The sequence below is a fragment of the Zootoca vivipara genome, chromosome 6 (assembly GCF_965207765.1).
Source record: "Zootoca vivipara chromosome 6, rZooViv2.hap1.1, whole genome shotgun sequence".
In the NCBI taxonomy this organism is placed as follows: domain Eukaryota; kingdom Metazoa; phylum Chordata; class Lepidosauria; order Squamata; family Lacertidae; genus Zootoca; species Zootoca vivipara.
The window spans coordinates 4,239,744-4,263,106 of record NC_142589.1 but is presented as its reverse complement, the minus strand read 5'-3'; the positions used below and the strand labels follow the sequence as shown (position 1 = coordinate 4,263,106).

Here is a 23,363-nt window from a genome sequence, read left to right as displayed (position 1 = left end):
CCCTTCCTCCTTGCAGAGAAATATTTGAGGTCAATTTGGGAGAGTCAAAATGGCTCCAGGATTGTTCTCCTGTACTATTTCAGACACATGGTTTATATACTTACCGTATGTGTTTGTCTTGTACATTTATGAGCATTTATTTTACACACACACACACACACGACCTTAGAACTCCTGTAACAATAAGTAAACCCAAAGGTGAGTGCACATACATGAGACACACAGATACAATTGCCACATGCAGGACCCATTCCAGTTTGGACACAAGGCGGAATTCACTAACTGTTGATATACATAGTGAAAACTGGGAAGTTTGGCATGGTGTGTGTGTTTATTGATTGATTTAAACAATTTATATATCGCTTAACTTAAATAATCTCTAAGCCTCTGGGCCTGCCCCCTCCCCTGAACAAGCCCAATGAAGTGTTCTGCAGTAGACAAAAGCTAGCACACTACTTTGTAAAATCTGTCATGTAATCAGTGCTTTTGGCACCTTAGAGACCAACTAAGTTTGTCATTGGTATGAGCTTTCGTGTGCATGCACACTTCTTCAGATACACTGAAACACTGTTTCAGATACACTGAAACTGTTTCAGTGCATCTGAAGAAGTGTGCATGCACACGAAAGCTCATACCAATGACAAACTTAGTTGGTCTCTAAGGTGCTACTGGAACAATTTTTTTTATTTCTTTTCCCCATGACTGTATATATATATATATACACACACAGAAAAATTACACACACACATTTTTTCTTACAGGCCTTTTCTGTCAGACCCAAGGTCCATCCCACAGTGCTATGAAATGAGTCACAGAGGCAAGCTTCTTCTAAACGAATTTCTGTATTAGCCAATTACTTATAAATACATTTATTACAGTGAGCAAATCTGTGTATGCAGGGCGAAACAACAAAAACAAAACCATCAGCTACAGCGGAGACCCTGCAAAGATCCAAGGAACTTGATCAGGAAAGGCAGAAGGCCTGGAGCGGAGGAACAGGGGAAGAGAAGCAGGCTCCAGTGCACTGCCAGGCACACCCCAGGAGAAAAGCCTGCCTCAGAATCAAGGTCTAAGGCAGCCTTGGCCAAGTGGGCATTCTTCAGATATTTTCGACTACAAACTCAGGCCCAGCAGTGATGGGAGTTGTAATCCAAAACACCTGGAGGGTACTTGATTGGCAAAGGCTGTCAAAATACACAACAGTGAATGAAGCAGAAACGTAGAGCACCTTTAAAAAACAAACAAACCTGCCTCATAGTTTTGGGGTTTTTTAAAAAAGCCACTTATGGACAAACGTCTCCTCTCCAAAGTGTTCACAGGAGACTTGGATGCCTAGACACCCTCTTCACAATGCCCATCCCCGCTTTTAAAGGGGGACACAGACATTTCCCCACCCCAAACATTAATTACCAATAAAACCTCTCTACAAGGAGCACCCCCATAGGATAGGGCTTCTGGGGCTCCCAAAACCCATTCTGGCCAACAGGGAATGCTGATCCCTTCCCCCAAGCAATGTTTGTCAACACTGTTGCCTAATTAAGATGGAAGTGACCCAACCAGGTCCCTAAAAGAGGTGGTGATCAAAGCTCTGCTTGGGAAGGAGTAGCTAAAGGCACTTTGGGAATCAGAACCCTCCAGGGAGCGGGAGAGATGAAGGGAATCTTAGCAGCTGCCAGGCACAGATAACAGGAATTGCATCGCAAACAGTTGTTGGCACCAGTATCTGCAGGCTGGAGTGGGGGGTCAGCAAGTCCCAGGTGAATTTGGAAACTTAGGAAGTGTGGAAAGGAAGCTCTTAAGGTCTGGTGTCAGAGATTCTTATGGCCCTGAGGCTAAAGAGATAAAGAGAGAAGGAGCTGCTGAGGAAGGAAATGGCAGTCTAGGGAGGGGAGAGCCTGTGTGTGTTCTGAAGGAGCAGTCAAGGACCCCTGATGGCTGTGCTCAGCCAAAGGCCTTGTGGTTCCATTAGTAATTTTGATGACTAAGAGAAGCAGTGGCAGACAGGAGCCGGGGTTGGAGTGAGCCGAGAAGATCCAATGCCAGGAGGAAGAAAGTTAGGTTGGGATGACACCCGTAGCAAAGAGGATGATCAAGAGCAGGATGATGGCCACAATAACGCAGATGATGATGATCATCTTGGCATTCTTCCACCAGTACTTGCGTGCCACCTTCTGTGAGGTTGTCTTGAAGTGTTCCGACTACAGTGGGGAGAGAGAGAGAGAGAGAGCTGTGAACACAGGAGGAGAGAGACACCCTCAGCCACACACCCCAACAAATATGGGACGGGAAAGGTCTTCTGCACAGCCCTCACAAATACGAACAAGAATTAAGAACATGAGAAGAGCTCTGCTGGATCAGGCCATGGCCCATCCTTTTCTCAAAGTGGCCAACTAGGTGCCTGTGGGAAACCTGCTAGCACAGGCATCCCCAAACTTCAGCCCTCCAGATGTTTTGGACTACAATTCCCATCATCCCTGACCACTGGTCCTGTTAGCTAGGGATCATGGGAGTTGTAGGCCAAAACATCTGGAGGGCCGCAGTTTGGGGATGCCTGCGCTAGCAGGACTCAACCACAACGGCAGCACTCTCCAGGTGCCAGTTATAGCGCTATGAGAGAATTCTATCATGTCACCTTTTCACTCAACTTAAAAGTCCCAAACACTGTGACCTTTTCCCCCAGGGGAGTAGCTCCATTCCCTAGATCAGTTGTTTGCAAGGCAACCAGAAGTGAACAAAGTATTCCAAATAATAATAATAATAATAATTTATTATTTATACCCCACCCATCTGGCCGGGTTCCCCCAGCCACTCTGGGCGGCTTCCAACAAAATATTAAAATACAGAAATCCATCAAACATTAAAAGCTTCCCTAAACAGGGCTGCCTTAAGATGCCTTCTAAAGGTCTGGTAATTGTTATTCTCTTTGACCTCTGGTGGGAGGGCATTCCACAGGGTGGGCGCCACTACCGAGATATGTATAACTGCATCAAGGTATCAGCATTTTTATTTTCAGTTCCTTTTCCTAAAGTTCCCTAGCATGGTACTGGGGTCCCAATATAGGTCAAAACCAGCAGTTAGGAATTTGGCACAGAAATGGACTGGCAGCCAGGCTATAATCATTGTGATGTGTTCAGAACGCCTTGTCCCAGTTATTAAACTGGCCACTTAGCTGTGGTTTCCAGTCATCAAAGGCAACCCAACATACAATGCCTGGCAGTAATCTATGTGCTGTTTGCATCTTCTGCAGCTCTATCAGGCCATCTACAGCAGCCATTCCATCAGGCTGCTGCAAGGGAGATGGAACTGCAGGGCCTCTTCCATCAGCTCTGCTTGGCTCTGCTCCAAATTCTTTTCATTCCTGCTGCTCAAGACCTCCAAAACTAAGGATTAGAGCTTGTTTTCCCCTCCCCTCAGCCTATTTCCTTTTGGGTTGTAAGCCTGAGGCAATCTTCTCATTTATATTTGTAAGCTGCTCTTGAGAGCACTTTTTGTGTGTGTGTGTGTGCAGAAAACTGGGATGAAAATGCCAATAAAATACTGTAATAATTAGCAAGTGTGCCTCTGTGTTGAAAGTGTCTCTGGAATTCTGTAAATACTTTATAGTTAATATTTTTATTCTACTGTTGTATTACCCATCCTGGGAGCATTTGTTGAAAGGCTGGATAATAAATTGAAATAAATAATAATAATAATGTCAGCTCATGGCACCCTGTTTCAATCAGGTACCCCCAATTAAAGCTGCTGAGCAGCTTTCCAGCCACCAAACCCAGGTGACAAATTCAAAAGTCAGCTAAGACCTTGCACATTCCTGTGCGCTAGTCTTAGGTGGTACAGCCAACTGCTCCGCCTCATTCCAGGAAACAGCTTACCGGTAGCAAGTTGTTAAATACCAAAGGTAGAATAAAGGGCAGAGGGTGGTTGGGGCCTTCCTGGGCTGTTCAGGAATTAATCAGCCACACTACGAACAGCTCCACCCTGTCCACTTATGCTCCTTAGACACAGGACCTCTGGTGTGCTGCCCGAAAGGAGCTGGGCCTTGCGCCTCACCCACCCTCTGCCTCAGCACCTATAGGCTGGTCACATGGCTAACGCAGATCAAATCGTCTCTAGAAATGACGTGCCAGATTCTGAATTTTGAGTCAGAGGAGATCTTGGTTTAGAAGAGCCCAAGTTGGCAATGATAAAAGGACAACCTGGATCAGCTGTGCACCATGGAGAAAACCTGCATGTTATTTACAGAGCAGTTGGGAAGAAAATGTGCTGGGTGCAAGTCCCTCTCTGTAGTGAGGAGGGATTTAAGACACTGTCCCAACAGGACAGGTGTGTTGGCTACTTGCATCACACTTGAAAGCCAAAGGAGCTAAACATTTCACCCGCTCTGAATTCTGAGCAGTGATTGAATTGAGGCTCTGTTATCCGTGGATAAGGAGAAGGAATTTTAATTTGCAGCAGAAACGCTGTTAAGGCAAAGAATGCCTCCGCTGGCTGTACAGTGGGCTATAAACATATGTCTGAATACACCTATAGAGTCAGAACATGCTTGCCACATGCAACATCCTTGAACTTGTGTGGAAAACACAGGATCGTACCAAGTCACATCTTATGGTTTTGATGGCACTATTGCCAGAGCCCCAGCAATGTTGAAAAAGCCCCCTGTTCTATCCGTGAGCAACTTCCCCTTCAAGCAGAAGCTCTCAAGCTCAGAGCAAGTTTGCTGAGGGCAGGGGGTCTGCGCCCACCAGATGCCCCCTTCCATCATCCTGAGGCAGCATGGCCAATGGTCAGGGATTATGGGAGCTGTAGCTCAGCAAAACTTAGACACCCACAGGTTCCCTGTCCTTAGGCCTAGGTCTGTGTTTCTAACTGGAAAACATCTTTCCTTCCAATGGAAACTTGCAAATGTGGCACAAGCAGAGATAACCAGATGTACAAATATAAGGTGGGGGACACCAGGCTGGCCATTAGTACATGTGAAAGGGATCTAGGGGTCTTAGAAGACCACAAGCCTAACGCGAGTCCGCCCAGGAATGGAAGAGTACCACTTTACTCTGCCTTGGTCAGATCTCACTTATGTCCCGTTCTAGACAGTTTAAGAATTAAATTTATCAAGCTGAAACATGTGCAGAGGGGGTGACCAAGATGGTTAAGGGTCTAGAAACCAAACCTTATGAGGAACAGTTAAGAGAGTTGGGTATGTTTAGCCTGGGGAAGAGAACATTGAGAGATAATTGAATCATAACATTGTGGAGTTGGAAGGGACCAATAGTCCAACCCCCTAATAACCAGGAAGAACCATTTTCAAATATTTAAGGGGCTGTCCCATGGTAGATGGAGTGAGATTCTTTTCTGCTGGTGCAGAAGGAAGGACCCAGACTAGTGGACCCAAATTACAGGAAGGAGATTCTAACTAAACATTAGGAATAACTTTCTCATGGTAAGAGCTGCTTGACAGTGGAACGGACTCCCTCGGAAGGTGGTGGACTCTCCTTCATTGGTTTTGAAATGAAGATTGGATGGCCATCTGTGAGATTCTTTAACTGTGATTTCTGCATTGCAGGGGGTTGAACTAGATAACCCTTGGGATTCTAGGAACTACCATCACTTTCCCTAATGCCTGCTTGGGGGCTCTTCTCTTTTCTACTGAGTCACGAGGCAAGTCCCCCCCCCCCGCTCTTCAATGAAAAGAGCTTGGTGACCTCCCGTGAAAACCTCACCCTCTTCAACTCTGCTCAGAGCACAAGTCTCAGAGCCTACCGTCGCTTCCAGGTCCTCCGTCTTGTTGCGCAGGTGGTCCAGGTTCTCTCCCCTTGCCAGCATACGCTCCACGTTCTGCGTCATGATGTTCTTGACACCCTCCACCTCATTCTGGAGGTTCTTCACCTTGTCGTTTGCCATCCCGGGGGCACTTCCACCCTCCTGGAGGGAAGAGAAAGAAGGAAGGAAGGGGGCTTAGGATGGCAGACCTGGGTCAGCCATGGACGTTGGCAACCGAAAGAAGGAAATCCAAATAGAGCCCCCAGCATCCCACACACTAACAAATAGGGGACGGGAAAGGTCTTCTGCACAATCCTCACCAAAAAATAAACAAGAATTAAGAACATAGGAAGAGCCTGCGGGAATAAGGTCATTGGCTCACCTAGGGCAGCACCAACCAGATGCAATTGAGAAACCCACAAGTAAGACCCGAGCACAAGAGCAACTCTCCCCTCCTGTGGCTTCCAGCAACAGGTATTCAGAAGCATTACTGCCTCCAACTGTGGATGCAGAGCACAGCCACCCCGGCTAGTACCCATCAATAGCCCTCTCCTCCATGAATTTGTTCAGTTGTATTTTTAAGCCATCTAGGTTGGTAGCCATCACTGCCTGCATTGACAGACTGTACAAGGTTGATCCAGGGGGTTGTGAATGAAGGAGCTGCTGACTGCCTAGGCCCCTGATCAGAAAATACCTCTGTTCCACAACTGCTAATATCATAATGCCTTTATACATATCTATGGTGTGACTGCCCTTAGAATACTGTAAACAGCTCTGGTTGCCCCACCTCAAAAGGGACATTGTAGAATTGGGTGAGGTGAAGAAAGGGGCAACCAGATGATCAGGGCGCTGGAGCAAGTTTAACTACCCAAGGAGGAAAGGGAACAACATTTTAAGAGTTTTAGTTTAGGGCTTTAAAAAAAAAAGTAAGGGGCAGGGGGACAGGACAGAATGACACGGTGGCTTGGGCACCCGCAGACTCTGCGCTGCCCCAAACAGCCCCCCTGCCACCTCCCCCTCAGCTGTAGGGCGGCTGAGTGGGAGGAGGCAGGCAGACTCCTTGGAGGCCCCGTGGAGTGTCCTGCCCCAGCTCGCTCCATCCCTGGGCACACGGCACGCGTGCCACCCCAGGTGCCCGATCAGCTTGCTCCGCCACTATCTTCAGGCCAAGCATCGTATTTCCTCGAGGGCAACTTTTTGCACCATACAGGTGCTGTGACATTAAGATTGTTAAAACCATAATGTATTTCTACATTAAAAGAACATAACAAAGAGCTGGGCTGCTGGATGAGGCCAAAGCCCCATCTAATCTAGCATCCTGTTTTCAGGTGGTCAAGCAGATGCCCCAGTGGAAAGCCTGAAAGCAGGAACTAACTGGTTGCCACAGTGCTCTAGCCAGCGGCCAGTATTCAGAGGAACATTGCCTCTGAAAGTGGGAAGAACATAGCAATTGTGACTGGGAGCCATCGCTAGCCTAATCCTCTTTGAAAGCCATCCAAGTTGCTGGCCATTACTGCACCTTGTGGGAGCAAATCCCATAGTTTAACTATGTGAAGAAGTACTTTATTCTATATTAATTATGCTATACTATGTACAATTCATATTAATTAAAGCACAGGAGTAACTCTGCATTATTAGAAACCTCACTAAAATGCCAGGAGTGTTAGACAAGGCCAAGCAGATAAACAATACTTGTCTCAAGCAAGAGAAACCATTCGTCATCCTTATGCACATAGATGTTGCAATCATGGTATCACCATATTCACTCAAGATTTCCACAGAGTTGTTTCCTCAGAAATTCTCAGAGTCAGATGACCAAGCTTGGGGATAAGAAAGCAAAGACAACCAAACTCCAGAAGTGGAGATCGCAGTCACCCAGTGATGCCATCACACCCTCAGGATTGTGGGTGCCCGCCATCATCACGAGGACGCGCGACATCACCTTGATGTCACATGCACAATGTCGCATTGCGTTTTTGGTGGGGGGCTCCTCCTCCTGGCAGCCAGCAAGGCACCCTTTTCCGTGGGGAGGGGCTCAGACAGAGGTACCACTGTAACCATTTTAGGGAATTGAAGCTTATTACATTATTTAAGGCTCAATTTTTCTAACTGCAATTGATGTCTTCAATATACTTGTTGTGGGAGTGAATCATCAGTGTCCTGCTTTTGGGCTGTATCCCACCAAGTTATAGTAGACCCACAGAACTTAATGGAGCTTAGTCATGTGCGGTACTTTCAATAGGCCTACTCTGAGTACAGCTAACATTGGCTGCAACCATTTAGTACCAAGTCAGATAAAACAAATAAGGACAGATTCTATTTCAGGTGTCATAGTCACTGGAATTTGATTTCCACATCTCGGACTTGCCCATTAGTGAGAGATTTCTGGGAAAAGATTTATAATGATCTAAAGAGAATGTTGAAAAACACATTCATTAAGAAACCAGAATCCTTCCTATTGGGCATAGTTGGGAAAGAGATTCCTAAGAAAAATGATAATTTTTTTATGTATGCCACAACGGCGGCAAGAGTGCTATTAGCCAAAAACTGGAAATCTCATGAATTACCAACAGTGGACGACTGGCAAATGAAAATGATGGAGTACATGGAAATGGCTGAGATGACCGGAAGAATTCGCGACCGGGGAGAAGAAGCGACAGGAGAAGAGTGGAAAGATTGTAAAATCTATTTGAAAAAATATGCTAAAATTGAATATTAAGATTAGATTTAGAATTGTATAGAAGCTGTGGATTTGGAAATTATGTGAAGTATATTGAGGTATGAAAGATTTGAAATTCTAAGAAATTTTTATAAAAATGCATTGGAAATTGCTAAAGATAAAAATGAAATGAAGCGCAGAATGAGGGAACTCGAGGAGGTCCCTATATATAATGTTAAAGGAAATTGGATTTGTATTTGAAATTTTTGTGTTTATTTGTTTTCTTATGTTATTGTATGTTTGCTTTTTGCCTATTTTTTCTTTCTTTCTGTTTATAAAATTAATAAAAATTGATTTCCACATCTCACTGGCCTGAAGTCTTTTAAAAAGAGGTTGTACCTCCTGGTGGTAGGCAAGAATGCTTGGGGACAGCCAGGTTTTGTGGTGAATTCTGTAGCAAAGAGCAACAGCTCCAAAGCTTAGGCACAGCAAACCTCTGCTTCAATCAGCCACCTGCAACACATGAAACCACTCTGTATCTTCTGAAACCAATCCTGAAAACTAAAGACCAAAGAACTCCAGCTCATGGTCCTGACCCATCTAAGGATGCTGGCAGGGAGAAGCTCAAACGGTGCTCCATCCTACCTGCCCCTGGCGCCTGAGCCTGCTGCCAAGTCAGTGCTTCTGGAGAAGCTGCTGTGAAGAACCAGGAATGCTGTGCAGGAAGGCACCAGAGGTCTTGAGCAAGTCCCCAGCAGAAGTGACACATACCTTCCACTGAGAATGCAGAATATGCCAAGCATCCCCCAGAACCAGCAGAGCCACTCTGCAGTCAACAGCCTGGCATCATGAGCACAGCTTAGACCAGAAGGTCTGAGAAGGGTCTCCCTCTCTCCCTCTCAAAAGCGTTCGCGTGCACACACACACGCACACACACACGCACACACACACAGAGGCTTCTCCAACCTGGGGCCCTCTAGATGTTTTGGACTGTTGTTTTCTTCATCCCCAGCACCAGACTTGCTTTAGTGGGGAATAATAGAATCACAGAGTTGGAAGGGACTCCTAAGGTCATCTAGTCGAACCCCCTGCATGCAGGAATCCAGCTAAAGCATCCATAACAGATGGCTATCCAACCTCTGCTTAAAAACCTCTAAGGAAGGAGAGCCCACAGCCTCCCAAGGCAGACCGTTCCACTGCCAAACAGCTCTTACTGTCAGAAAGTTTTTTCTGAATGTTTAGTTGGAATCTCCTTTCTTGTAACTTGAAGGTATTGGTTTGAGTCCTGCCCTCCAGAGCAGGAGAAAACAAGCATGCTACCCCTTCGATGTGACAATCCTTGAGATATTTGAAGATGGCTATCATATTTCCTCTCAGTCTCCTTTTTTCCAGGCTAAACATACCCAGCTCCTTCAAGAGGTCCTCATAAGGCTTAGTTTCCAGACCCTTGATCATATTGGTTGCCCTCCTCTGCACACGTTCCAGCTTGTCAACATCCCTCTTAAATTGTGCCTGACTTGATTTAAAAATTTCTTGATATTTTGGTTGTTATTTTTGGAAAATGAATAAAATGTTATTTAAAAAAGCACCCTTCTTAAATTGTGGTGCCTAGAATTGAACACAGTATTCCAGATGTGGTCTGACCCAGGCAGAATACAGTGGTACTATTATTTCCCTTGATCTGGACACTAGTCTTCTGTTGATGCAGCCTAGAATAACGTTAGCTTTTTTGCTCCTGCAACACACTGTTGACTCAAGTTAAGCTTGTGATCCACCAAGACCCCTAGATCCTTTTCACATGTGCTGCTAGTAAGCCAGGTGTCCCTCATCCTACATTTGTGAACCTGGTTCTTGCTGCCAAAGTGCAGAAACTTACATTTGTCCCTACTGAAATTCATTTTGTTAGCTAGTTCTCCAATCTGTTAAGGTCGTTTTGAATTCTGTCTCTGTCTTCTGCGACATTAGCTACCCCTCCCAGTTTGGTATCATCTGCAAATTTGATGAGCATCCCCTCAATTCCTTCATCCAAGTCATTTATAAAGATCATCAACGGGCACAATACAGCACCCTGCGGCACCCCACTTGTCACTTTTTTCCAGGATGACGAGAAACCATTAATGAATCCTCTTTAGGTTCGGTCAGCCAGCCAGCTACAAATCCACCTACCGTAACAGTTTCCTTGCTCAACCCACATTTTACCAGCTCGCGAAAATATCAAAGGGGGCTTTGTCAAAAGCCTTACTGAAATCAAGATACACTATGTCCACAGCATTTCCCTGATCCACCAAGTTTGTAATTCCATCAAAAAAAGAAATCAGATTGGTCTGGCATGACTTATTTCTGAGAAACCCATGCTGGGTCTTAGTAATCAAAGCATCTTTTTCTAAATGATCATAGACCAACTGTTGAATTATCTGTTCCAGGATCTTCCCTAGTATCGATGTCAAGCTCACCGGTCTATAGTTACCCGGGTCTTCCTTTTTTCCCCTTTTGAAAATGGGGATAACCTTTGCCTGCCTCCAGTCTGTAGGGACCTCACCCGTTCTCCAAGAATTCTCAAAGATCATAGACAGGGGCTCTGAAATTACATCTGCAAGCTCTTAATACCCTTGGATGCAGCTTGTCGGGCCCTGGAGATTTGAACTCATTTAAAGTAGCTCAGAGTTCCCTTTCTACCTCTTTTCCTTTCTTGGGCTGCAGCTCCCTCCTTACATCATTTATTCCAGGTGTAGGCAACCTAAGGCCCCTTCTCAATCCAGCCCACGGAAAGTCCAGGAATCAGCGTGTTTTTACATGAGAATGTGTCCTTTTTCAAAATATAGTCCAGCCCACCACATGGTCTGAGGGATGGTGGACTGGCCCACGGCTGAAAAAGGTTGCTGACCCCTGATTTATTCCGTTATCACCAGTTTGGGCATCACTTTCCTTTTGGGTGAAAACAGGCAAAGTAGGTGTTGAGTAGTTCCGCCTTTTCTCTGTGCCCAATAGCATTTCTCTGTGTTCCCCAGGGAGAGGACCTACCACTTGCTTGTTCTTCCTCTTGCTTCGGACATAGCCAAAGAAACCTTTATTATTATTTTTAACCTCTCTTGCAAGCCTGAGCTCATTCTGAACTTTAGCCAGCCTTATTTCCCCCCTGCAACTATTGGCTACTCGTGTATACTCCTTTGTGATTTCCCCTTTCTTCCATTTCTTATACATGCCCTTCTTAACTCCCAGCTCATCTGTAAGTTCCTTAGATGCCTCCCACTTTTCTTGTTGGTATTGTCTGCATTTGGGCCTTTTAGAAACTCCCATCCTTCTTGAACTCCCTTCTCTTTGAGTATTTCCTACTGTGGGGTCACACCCAGTAGCTCCTTCAGCTTTTTTAAATTGGCCGTTTTAAAGTCCAGAGTGTGTCTCCGACCACACTCAGTTTTCCCTTTTTTCCTGAAACCCAGGAGAACACGATCACTTCCTTCCCAGTTTCTGAGTACTTCCACTTCATTGATCAGTTGCTCTCTCCTGGTGATGACCAGGTCCAAGATAGATGACCCCCTTGTTTGTTCTTCCACCTTTTGGCAAATGAAATTGTCAGTGATGCAATGGAGGAATTTGTCAGACCTTACACTCTTGTCAGAGTTTGAGTCCCAACAGATATCAGGGAAGTTGAAGTCCCCCATGATTACTCTATCTCTCCCTTTTGAATGTTTGGTAATCTGCTCTAAGTAAGGCATCATCCAAGTCTTCAGTCTGGCTTGGTGGTCTATAGCAGACACACACAGTAAGGTCACTGTTGTTTCTCTCTCCTACCATTTTCACCCATATAAATCTCAATCTGCTTTTCATGCTCCAGGTCATGGATTTCTTCAGAAGTGTACACATCCGTTATATACAGTGCTACCCCATCTCCTTTCTTGTTTGGCTTATTCCTTTTGAACAGGTTATATCCCTCAATTCCTACATTCCAGTCATGAGCCTCATCCCACCAGGTTTTAGCAATGCCTACCAGGTCGTATTTGCCATCCTGTATTAAAAGCTCCAATTCATCTTGTTTGTTTCCCATACTCTGTGCATTTGGGCAAGAGGCTTTAACCTCTGAAGCCCAACAATGCTGGTGCAGCCAAGAGTGTTGTCCCTGGGCTTCTAACAACAGCACTGGGAGAGCAGTCTTCTTCCCTGCCGCCCAGCTGATCACTGGGCATCTTTCCTGTTATAAGCATCAAGCTGACCAGTCGGCAGTTGCCTGGTCCTCTTCTTTTATCGCTTTTGAAGATGGGGACAACATCTGCCCGTCTCCAGTCCACAGGGGCCTAACTTGTTCTCCACAAATTCTCAATGACTATAGACAGAGGCTCTGAAATTACATCTGCAGTTACTTTAGTAACCTTGGATGCAGCTCATTAGAGATTTGATTTGAATTAATTTAAAGTAGCTAGGACGGTGTTCCTTTACCACCTCTTCCTATCTTGGGCTGCAGCTACCACTCTGCATCATTTATTATATCACCACCTGGTTGGACGCAGCATTCTTTTTGAGTGAAGACAGAGGCAAAGCAGGTGCTGAGCAGTTTTGGCTTCTGCCACCCAGCAGCATTTCTGTTTTGTTTACACACAGAGGACCTACTACTTGCTTGTTCTTCCTCTTGTTTCAAACATAGATGTGGAAGAAACATTTTTATTATTTTTGACCTCACTTGCAAGGCTAAGTTCATGCCAAGCTTTAGCCTATGTGACCGTCTCCATGAAAGTGTTGGCTAACCTAAAAACATTTTTACTGGCAGGCAAGGTATCACTCCTCAAAAAATTAGTAAGGGAATAAAGGGATTTTCCCTATCTCTGGTGGGAATGCCCACAGGCTGCTGTATTCTCGAATGAAATCTATCAGAAAACACATATTAAAAATTATCCTCTGTTATCCTTACTAAATATGTGGAAATATACCATGAAGACATTTTGCCAAAAGGAAATTTTGACATGGATGCTGTCAGGATCATCACAGCACAACAGTGGAAATGACTAGTTACAAGGGCTGGAAGATTCCAGTGATTTCTAATCAGTATGGTGGGATTTTATTTTATATAGTTTAGCTTCAGATTCACAGAGAAATAGGGATGCCATGATTTTAGATTAGATGTTAGGGGTACTTAACTTCCTCCCTGCGCATGCCAGGCCTCTTCTGTGACACACTTCCAGTTCCAGAGGTTGGAAGGGTGACCTCACCTCCAAGTTGCCATAATAGCAGTTTGTGGGTCTGGGGGGTGGGGTGTCTTCTCTTCCCATGCCCCAAGGTATGTGCCTTAGATGCACATACCGCTTTATATGCCTTGAAATGTTTTGCTTCTCTCACTGCCCCAAAGAGGCTGGGGCTCCTTTCCCCCACACGGATGTCCAACCCACAACTGTGATTCCCCCCCCCTTCTTACTAGAAAATTGTGTACTCCCAAATGCATTTGCAAAAAGGATTGATTCCCTTTGTTTTAGGGCTTTGTAACCAGAACTCCATAAGCAAGCGCTAATACTTTAATTTGGCTGCCAAGGAACAAAGGACTATTGGGTTGAATTATTTCACAGTCGTATTCTTAATTTTGTAAACCATACCTACCGTAGGTTTTCTCGTTCCCACAATTTTTACACTCCTGCAGGGCTGGTTCAAAGCCTTGGCTTCAGGCATTATAGACTCTGGGCAGCTCCAGATGCACTTTCCCATTTGCATTCATAATTCTTTGTGTTCACAATGTTATCAGGGCAGTTATAAGCAGTCCCACTTTCAATACAGTTTGAGCCTACCAACAGTTTCAGGGTGGACACACTGCTTCATCTCTGGTCAGTGCATGTCCTGTCCCTTCCTGCTGAAATCCTTTAACTCCTCATTCCACAAATGTTCTGGTTTACTTTTTTCTCTCTCACCTTTGTTGGACTATAGTGCAAGAGGATACCTCCTAACAGCAATAAGACAATAACACTGGGGAAGCGGAACCATGTGTGCATGGTTCAGGATAAATGCACCACTAATGCACAATGATTGTGTCAATGGCATGTTATGGTACACCCCCCAAACAAACAAAATAATCTGGAGGGGCCCTCTGTGCTCAGCTGGCATTCTACTTATAACTGCCAGAGTCTGAAAGGAGGTCAATTTTTACAGAACTACAAATACAAGCAAGCAATAATAGAAATTCAGTAATATATTCAGCTTAAGGTAGGGCATAGGGAATCTAATTTTGAATGTGCAATTAATTGTTTTGAATTTTATTATGTTATTATGGGGTCATGGGTTGTGCAAGCCTCTATTCTGAATAATTATTTTTTTGTGATGTGTAGCAGGCAAATTTGGAGTAGAATCCCTAAGACGGTTGGATTGCACCTCATATGCCTCCTTCTAGAAACTCCTGCAGTCAAGCTGGTGCCAAATGTCTTACTCTGTTTTCCTTAGGACCACATCAGTGAGGCCAAGACAGGGGTCTTGTCTGGACAGCCTAGGACCTCCATACACATTTCCCAGGTCTGCACCCCAGAGAAGTCACTTCAGTGCTGCTAATACAGCAGAAACAACATGGGAGGCAGCAGTTATGGGTTACCAGTCACTATAGCCACAGCAGGCGCTGCCGTTCTCTAACGGTTTGACTCTAGAGACAGATGGATGCCAACCACAGGGGTAAGGGGCACTGGGGGTGAGTTTATGGAGCCAAAGGGGCTGTGGCCGGAAAAGTTTTAGATCCACTGATCTAAACGGTGTACAAGGAAGACCCTAGAGGGGTGAGAAGTGGCTTTCCTGGACAGCCAGCATTTCAAAATCCAACATTCCACAGAACAAAGAAGCTGGGCTTTTCCTTGAACATTCTTTTGACAGCTCTGACATCAAAACTGCCAGGGCTGGAATTAATAGCTGCCTTATCTTCAGACCTATTCCTGGAAGCTGTTTGCTAGGAAATGCAAAGCGGGAGTCCGAAAGTCTGGACCAGGGCAGGTCTGCTATACCCTGTGCTTGCTTCTCTAAGCAATGAAAATACCGCCACCATTTACAGTCACCCTGAGGCAGCTAAGTGCACCCTCAGTGCAAGACCCAGCACAGTTCAAAACCCAGTGCAGTCCTGGGCTCACACCCAAGTCATGGAAGAGGCACTCACTCTCTGCTATCACTCACTTTTGCACAAGGAACCCACTGACTTCACACAGCTGTTGTGATGACAATCAATAATAAAGCCCATAAAAGCTATTTCCATGTAGAAAAACTGCTACACGGCTAATGAGTAACCAGTGCAGGTCAAGAGTAATGAGAAGCTGGAATTGAACATGGCAGCCACTCCCAACATGATGCTCTGCAGATGTTTTGGACTACAAGTCCCATCATCAAACTTGGGTGGAGGTGATAGGAAATGTAGTCTAGAAAGAGATTCTGGACTCATTCACACTTACCTTTTGCCCCACTCTTTCCAGGCACAGGTCTGTACTTAAATGCTCCGTGTCAGAATGTTTTCTCTCTCTCTCTTTTTTTTTTGCCCCAGTGAAATCTTGCTCTTTAGCACTCAATCAGAGCAAACGTCAATTCAGGTTTTCTACAGATTGCCATTTGCTCCAAGCAAGCTTTAAGAGTGGGTTTTTCTGGTGAAAGCTCTGGGGCGCAAAAAAGGGGGGGGTGCTCAGACCCAGAGCTTTAAAATCCAGACCTAGCCTGGAGGAAAGGTAAGTGTGAATAAATGCTCACACTAAAGGCCTATATTTAAACTGCATGACTTCCCCCAGATAATTCTGGGAGCTGTGGTTTGTAAAGGGTGCTGGAAATGGCAGCTCTGTGAGGAGGAAACTACAATTCCCAGGCTTCTCTGGGAGGGAGTCATGTGCTTTAAATGTTGATTAAATATGCTGTAATTGTACAGCATGGATTTGACTTCAGACACCTGAACGGCTTATGACTCAAGAATGCTGGACTGGTGTATGAAGAATCCAAAGGACAAAAGAACAGCATACGGTAATAAAGTTTCAGTGATGAGATTAACAGTTAGGAGAAATATCCCAGCAGTGAGAAATGACTCCTGGTGGGATGGGCTCTGGACTCAGAGGTTTCTGAGCATGGATACAGCAGCGATGGGCTCCTGGCATTGGCGGGGGTAGGACTGGATGACATTTGGGGCACCTTGGGGGCAAGATCTCAGTGCCCCCCCCAAGTGCTAAACTTCAGCCAGGGGTGACAACTTGAATAAAAAAGCGGGCAGGTAAGCCCTGCCCCGCATAATTGATCATATGACACAGTGCACTATTTGAAGGCAATGCTCATCAACTTTGGGCTGCGCTGGTCCCTCAAATATTTTATTGGAATGTCGAAGACCCCACAACCCCTAGGAGTTGGCTCCTATATGGCTGCAGCGGTTCAAGTGTTGGCTCGGGACCAAGGCAGCCGGGGTTGAGATCCCCGCTCAGCCACGGGCCAGTTCTATCTCTCCCAGCTTAACCTGCCTCGCAGGGTTGTTGGGAAGATAAAAAGCGGGCCAGGACTCGGGGAGGGCCATAGGCTGCCTCGCAACCCCTGCCGCGGAAAGCCTCGAATTGCTGCTCGAGCTTGCAAAACTGCCACTTGTTGGTTTCTAGAGGGCGTCTGTAAAGGCCGGAAAGGTTTCGATCAGGAAGCCCGGAAAGAGGAGCCCAACTCGCCCGAGCAGCCCAGACGAGGAGGGGAAGAACGCCAAGCCCCGCAAAAGAGATTTCCCGCGGGGGCCGGAGCCTCATCCCGCTGCCTCCGAAACGCCAACGCCGCCACCACTCCTGCCCAGCGCCCCTGCGCCCCCCTCGACGCCGGCCGAGCCCGAGGGCGGAAGGAAGGCGCGCAAGAGCCGGGTGAATCCCGAGCGCGCGCCAGAGGGGGAGACGGCGCTGGGGTGCCCTCTGCCCAGCCTGGGACCCCCACCCTCGTCAAGGAACGCGGCACCGGCCTCGAAAGGAAGCCCCTGCCCTCCCCTGGACTGCAGCCCCCGCCCCCGGCTCCCCCTGCGCCCTAGAGAGCCGCCAAGCGGCCGCTCCGCGTCCCCGGCCGAGCCACGTCGAGGCGCGGCGCAGGCCACGCCGGACGGGGCGGCGAGAAGGCAGCAAACTCGGCGGGGCTGGCCGAGCAGCCTCGCCGCTGGGAAAGCTCACCATGAGCCCGTCGAGTGGGTTCCCAAGCAGGCGCTTCCCGGTCCTCGGCGAGCTCCCCAAAACTTCCTGCTTCTCTCTCGCTCCCCGCCGGCTGCCGCCCCTTCCTGTCCGCCTACCTTCTGGTCTCAGGTGGCCCTGGGCGGGTCCTTTCCTCCGCCTCCTGCTGCTGTCGACGCCGTCGCTCCTCCTCTTTCCGAGAGAGCGGCTGTTGCTGCTGCTACTTTGTGTTTCCTTTACGAGGCTCGAAGCACAGCGGAGGCTAAGGTCTTCAAGAAATATGGTTTATTAACAGGGATGGGCATTGGCGTTGCTGTCCCCCTGCCCCCCCCCTAAATCAATAAAATCAGTAAAAAATAGATAGCAAACGCAGGTTCTCCCCCCCCCCCCAACAAAAGGCCTGCCCCTCCAACAAAAATCTTGGCTACAACCATGTAGGTTGGTAAGGTTCACCCCCCGCCATGGGTGTAGGCCCTGGGGCGCATAAATCTCTCCACAGTGACTTGGAGTGGCTAGGAGCCCCCCCCTACCTGGTCCACACTCTCTTTGCCAAGGGCACAAGAAAGCCCAGGTATGCCTGTTTTAACTCACCTTTACACTTGGGAGTTTGCAACGGAGGAGGTGCAGAACATTATACCTCAAGAAAAGACCCGTGCAGAGCTTGTCTGAGGCCCAGGAGTGGGAGTGTTTTGTTGTTTCTCAAACAAGACTGGAGTCTTTAGCCCTTGTTGGCCAAGGTGTGAACATCTCTGTGAAGGGTAAAGATGTCCCCCCCCCCAGTGCCTCCCTGTTGTGAACTCCAGCAGAAACTAATCTGGCTGACAGGAAGCTGTGCTGATGTGAACAGCTGGGGTGGGGGGAGAGAGATGTGAAACTTAGCAGGAAGGGTCACCTTCATTGTGCTGAGTCGAAGGCAATAATGTGAATCCAGCTGCCCTCAGACTCCTACACCCTATCCCATAGTAATCCAGAAGCCAAGGACTGGACTGGAGTTGGACCCTAGTTCAAAACCCCACTGAATCCTAAAGCTCACTTAGTGGCCTGGAGCCAGCTGGTACCTTTCAGTCTAATTCACCGTTGTTGTGAGGGTAAAATGAGTGGAGGGGAGAACTGTCAACACAACCTGAACTCTTTGGTGTAAGGTCTTGCGTCAAAAATGTGGCAGGCCTCCAGGGATAGCAAAGACTCCACTTCTCCTGCATACTGCTGCTTGAAAGTCATAAATGGCTGGATGAGGAAGAGCAAGCTTTGAAGACTGACATTTTTGGTAAAACGCTTCACTAAAGGCCCCTTAGATAAGAATAGACTACAGATCCTCTTATGGATTGAAGATGAGGAAGTCTAGAGTACAAATACAGTAAATGGCCAAATTAAGAAGTGGGGATCTCCAAGGATCAATATTGGGCGCTGGGCTTCTGAACTTTTTTTATAAATGTCCTGGAGTCAGGAGTGAGCAGTGAGGTAGCCAAGTTTGCTGATGACACCAAATTGTCCAAGGTGGTTAAAACAGAAAGCAATTGTAGGAACATAGGAGTGTGTGTTACACTGCATCAAACCTTGGGGACCAGCTAGCTTAGCATTGTCTACACTGACTGGCAGCAGCACTCCAGGATTTCAGGTAATGGTCTCTCCCTCCAGCCTACCTGCATACAAAGCAGGTGCCCTGCTACTGACCTGTGGCCTTTTTTCCACTGGAGGACCTCTGAAAGGATCTCTACAAAATGAATTAATGGACAATAAAGTAGTAAATGTAGTTCAGTGTAAACATGTGTAAAGTGACGCATGATGGTACAAATAATCCTAATTTCAACATATACACTCATGGGGACTGAACTGGCAGTGACTGATCAGGAATGAGACCTTGGGGTAGCTGTGGACAGCTCAGTGAAAATATTGACCCAATGTGAAGCAGCTATGAAAAAAAGTGAACTCTGTGTTAGGGATCATTAAGAATGGGACTGAAAATAGGCTTCTAGCCACCATAATGCCCTTATACAAATCTATGGTGAAACCACATTTGGAATACTGTATTGTCTACAGTTCTGTTAGTCTCACTATTCAAAAAGGATCAGAAAAGAGCGAGCAGTCTGATCAAGGAGTTGGAACAAGTCCTTTATGAGGAAGGAACTTTTTAGTTTTAGGTGTACTGCAGAGGAATCAGGCTCTTTATGGGTCAAATAATGGAAAGATGGGATACAGGGCTCACTCCATGAGTTCTGCTGTGACAGGCTAGTAGAATTCCTCTCCTCCAACTGTTACCTGGGAGTAGCCATTCCATCTGGCTGCCTCAGTGGGAGAGAAGGGAGGCAGAAGGCTCACTGCATCTGCTTTGCTGAAAGCCCAACTCCATTGGAAACCTCCTACCCCTGCACTGCGCCAGGTGATCATTATAAGAACAACAACTTAAAAATTAGTGTCTGGGGTTGATGTCCCCCCTCTTCCTCCCTGTCCCCCTTTCCTTCTGTATTGCTAGATTGTAAGTCTGCAGGCAGGGACTGCCTTCCTCTAAAAGTATGTAAGCCACTCCAGGAGCCCTTTTGGCTGAAGAGGGGGGTACAGCTGCTCTAAATAAATACCAAATAAATATTAAAAATGCTGCTTGCCTACTAAATAAATAACAACATGCTGCCACTTTCATGTGCCTTTGCTGCACTGTGGCCATCTATGTGCCTCACTGCACTGTCACACATGTGGGTGGCAGCAGCCACAAGACTGCCCAGTCTCTGTATGTGTATGTGAGACAAAAGGCCTGTCTTGTGGGCTCAGTCTTTCCTCGAGTTGTTTGCAAGAACCTCTGCTCCTGGAAACTGACCCTTGACCATATGTATGTAATTTGTATACCACCCTTCATCCGAGGATCACAGAGCAGATTGCAATATAACAACACAAAAATACATAACATAGTTATGCTTTGAACCACCCTGAGATGAATGGTGGTGTACAAATGTAATACTGTAAATTAAAAAAAACCAAGCCCCCGCCCCCAGTTTAAAAGGCCATAGATTGTTTAATTAGCCAAATGCCTTAAATACACAACTGATCCCCTCCCCCTTAGCTGGTGCTGCGTGTGTGACTGTGACCAGTAAAGCAAACGTATCCCCATTCCCCCATTGCACTCATGAACAAGCCCCTACACCTGCCCCCGATCTACAGGGAAGAGAGTGAGCTGATTTCCCTTGCCCCTGCCCCAGTGCTATTTTTCTAGAAAAAGAGGCACTGGTGCCCACCTGAGAGGTGCCAGAGCTGAGTTCCTGCGAGTTCTGGCTCAAGAAAAGCCCTGCCCCCCCCGCCTGAGACCCTTCTAAGGAGAAGCTCCTCCCTAAGGGTTGTATCCTGCTCTCTCTGACACTTTTGTGGGGGCTGGAGTTCACCTTTGATCAGGAACATGGAAAGAACTGACTGGTACAGTAGTCTTTTTAAAAGCATTTGGGGCTTGTCACCTTTAATTTTTGTAAGTTGGTTTTTATTTTTTTTTACTTGAATGTCAGATCCTGTCAGATTGTGTCAGATCCTGGCCAAAGCACTAGCACTCATTGGATCATTCCATCCAGATGGGTTCAAATTTGCTTAGCAACTCAACCCAGTGGAATAGGAAGTAAAGCGTAAACAGTTAAAACCACAAGAAACTGAAACAAATTGCTCAGTTTATTAGTGTGAAAAGCTTAATGGTGTTGTGAAACGATAAAATGAAAATGTATGGAATTTACAGGAAATAAAACAAATTGCATAAGATAAAATGTTTGAAAATAAAGCAACTTAAATACGATGAAATTTAAAGAAAAACAATTATATATAACTTGTGTATACTAAATGGTGTAAACCAATACTGTAATTAACATCAAAGCAATTACAGTAATATGAGTAAATAACATAACCTCCCCAAATTTGGCCATACATGTCATGCTTTCACTTTTGTTTTGGCTTCATATCTGTTTTCTGGGACTTCATATCTGTTTTCTGAAGCCAAAGTCTCAACCAGTAGCACTGAAAGCAGGAGATTTACACAAAGTTCAAGCAGCTTACAGAAAAACAACACAGACATGTCATAGTGTTATCCATCTTAATCCATTGGGCTTCTCTGCTGTGTGGGATGCAGGTGGCGCTGTGGGTTAAGGCTTGCCAATCAGAAGGTCGATGGGTGAGCGCTACAACCCCAGAGTAGTTCGCGACTGGACCTAATGGTCAGGAGTCCCTTTACCTCTTATGCAGGCACAGTAGGGCCAGATTAAAAAATGGGATTTGAGTTCAAAATGCTTAAGAGAACATGATTTAGATAAATGGTGTGAATTGCCTGTTATGAAACACATGAATTATAAACAATTTCTTTTATATTTGTATTGTTTATAGCACTTTGGGTGTCAACTGAAAATAAATAGCAAATGCATGCACTTGTTGGCTGATGGAAAAGTACCCTTTTCAGAATTATGCAGAGCAAAGTCAGAAATACAACCTGTGAGCCATCTTCTCACACACTGGGGAAAACAAAACCATCGAATGCATGACTGTGCCATGTGGATGGGTAAGCTGAGATTGTTGTGAGTCCAGTTGGTACACCTGCCTGCCTGCCTGCCTCCCAGCAGGCCAAGAGTAAAAGCAAAGGGAAGTAGCAAGCTGGAGCTCCAACAAAAGGTTGCCTTGCAATGTACTGGTAAGTTCCTCCAGACAGAAGTGGCTTCTCTTCTGCGTTCTAGCCAGCCAGCCCCTCCAAGCAGGGAATTACACTGCTCCTTGTTTGTCCTTTTCCAGTTGATAAGGTCCATCTGCACTATACATTATACATTTAATGCACCATCATACCATTATAAGAAGCTAGGGTTTCCTCCAAAGAATTCTGGGAGCTGTAGTTCGTTAAGGGTGCTGAGAGCTGTTAGGAGACACGCCCCCCCCAATAGAGCTACAATTACTTCTCTGAGTTCCTTGGGATGAAGGGTTGATTGTTAAACCACTCTGAGAATTGTTGCTTGTTACATAGAATCTGATTATGTTGCAAAAAAGATAGCTATCCATATGCAGCAGTTTTTAGAAGAAGGCTTTCTTCAATCAAATAAATAAAATATACTGTATAGCTATATTTCAGAGCGAGTGGTACCAGGTCATAGCTGCCAAGTTTTCTCCCTTTTCTCGCGAGGAAGCCTATTCAGCATAAAGGAAAATCCCTTTAAAAAAGGGATAACTTGGCAGCTATGTACCAGGTGTTGAGTTGCAATTAACATTTGTGGTGCCAAGATCATCTATAAAACCAGGGATTTTTTTTCAGCCAAAACTCAGGTGGGTGCCATTGCCACCTGAGGGAGGCAATGGGAGGCATCTATGGTGAGTTCCAACACCTCTTTTTCTAGAAAAATAGCACTGTATAAGACTAATTCTTTTGACAATGTATCTACATTGGTATCACCAAAATATTAAGGAAATTAATTTGGACAACAAACAATAACTTATTTGGTAACATTTGTCATTTCTGTCAAAATTAAACCCCCCAAATCTTGAATCAACTGACATTCCCATCATAAATGGTAAAATGCACACATTTATTGCAACAATCAGGTGATACAGAAGAAGACATTTTTGACATTTGCAAGGGAGTGCGATACTACTTGTGTAGTACTGTAATTTTAAGGGTTTTCCCCCAAAGGAAACTGGAAAAAGTGAGATTATGATTCCTAAAAGCTCCTCCCCTTTGGAGCCGGAGCCTCCGGATTGGTGCCAGCAGTAGAGGGAAGATCGCGGCTACGCTCCACGTCCACCCTCCGTATCCAAAGGGCTGGACTGGAGCAAAAGGCTCCCTTAAAAGGAAAGGACACCACATTCCGGGCTTTTAGAAACGCGTGAAAAACGTGCATAAC

The 23,363-nt window shown here is 46.0% G+C and overlaps 1 protein-coding gene across 1 annotated transcript; it reads right to left on the bottom strand.

Moving 5' to 3' along the window:
- Window positions 1-823: 823 nt before the first annotated feature.
- VAMP8 (vesicle associated membrane protein 8) lies at window positions 824-17,602 on the bottom strand. The gene is made up of 3 exons (XM_035118652.3): window positions 17,524-17,602; window positions 5,755-5,916; window positions 824-2,198 (listed from the first exon to the last, which is right to left on the bottom strand). Exons 1-3 carry the CDS (start codon window positions 17,524-17,526, stop codon window positions 2,055-2,057), a joined length of 309 nt encoding a protein of 102 aa, XP_034974543.1. The 5' UTR covers window positions 17,527-17,602; the 3' UTR covers window positions 824-2,054.
- Window positions 17,603-23,363: the final 5,761 nt, after the last annotated feature.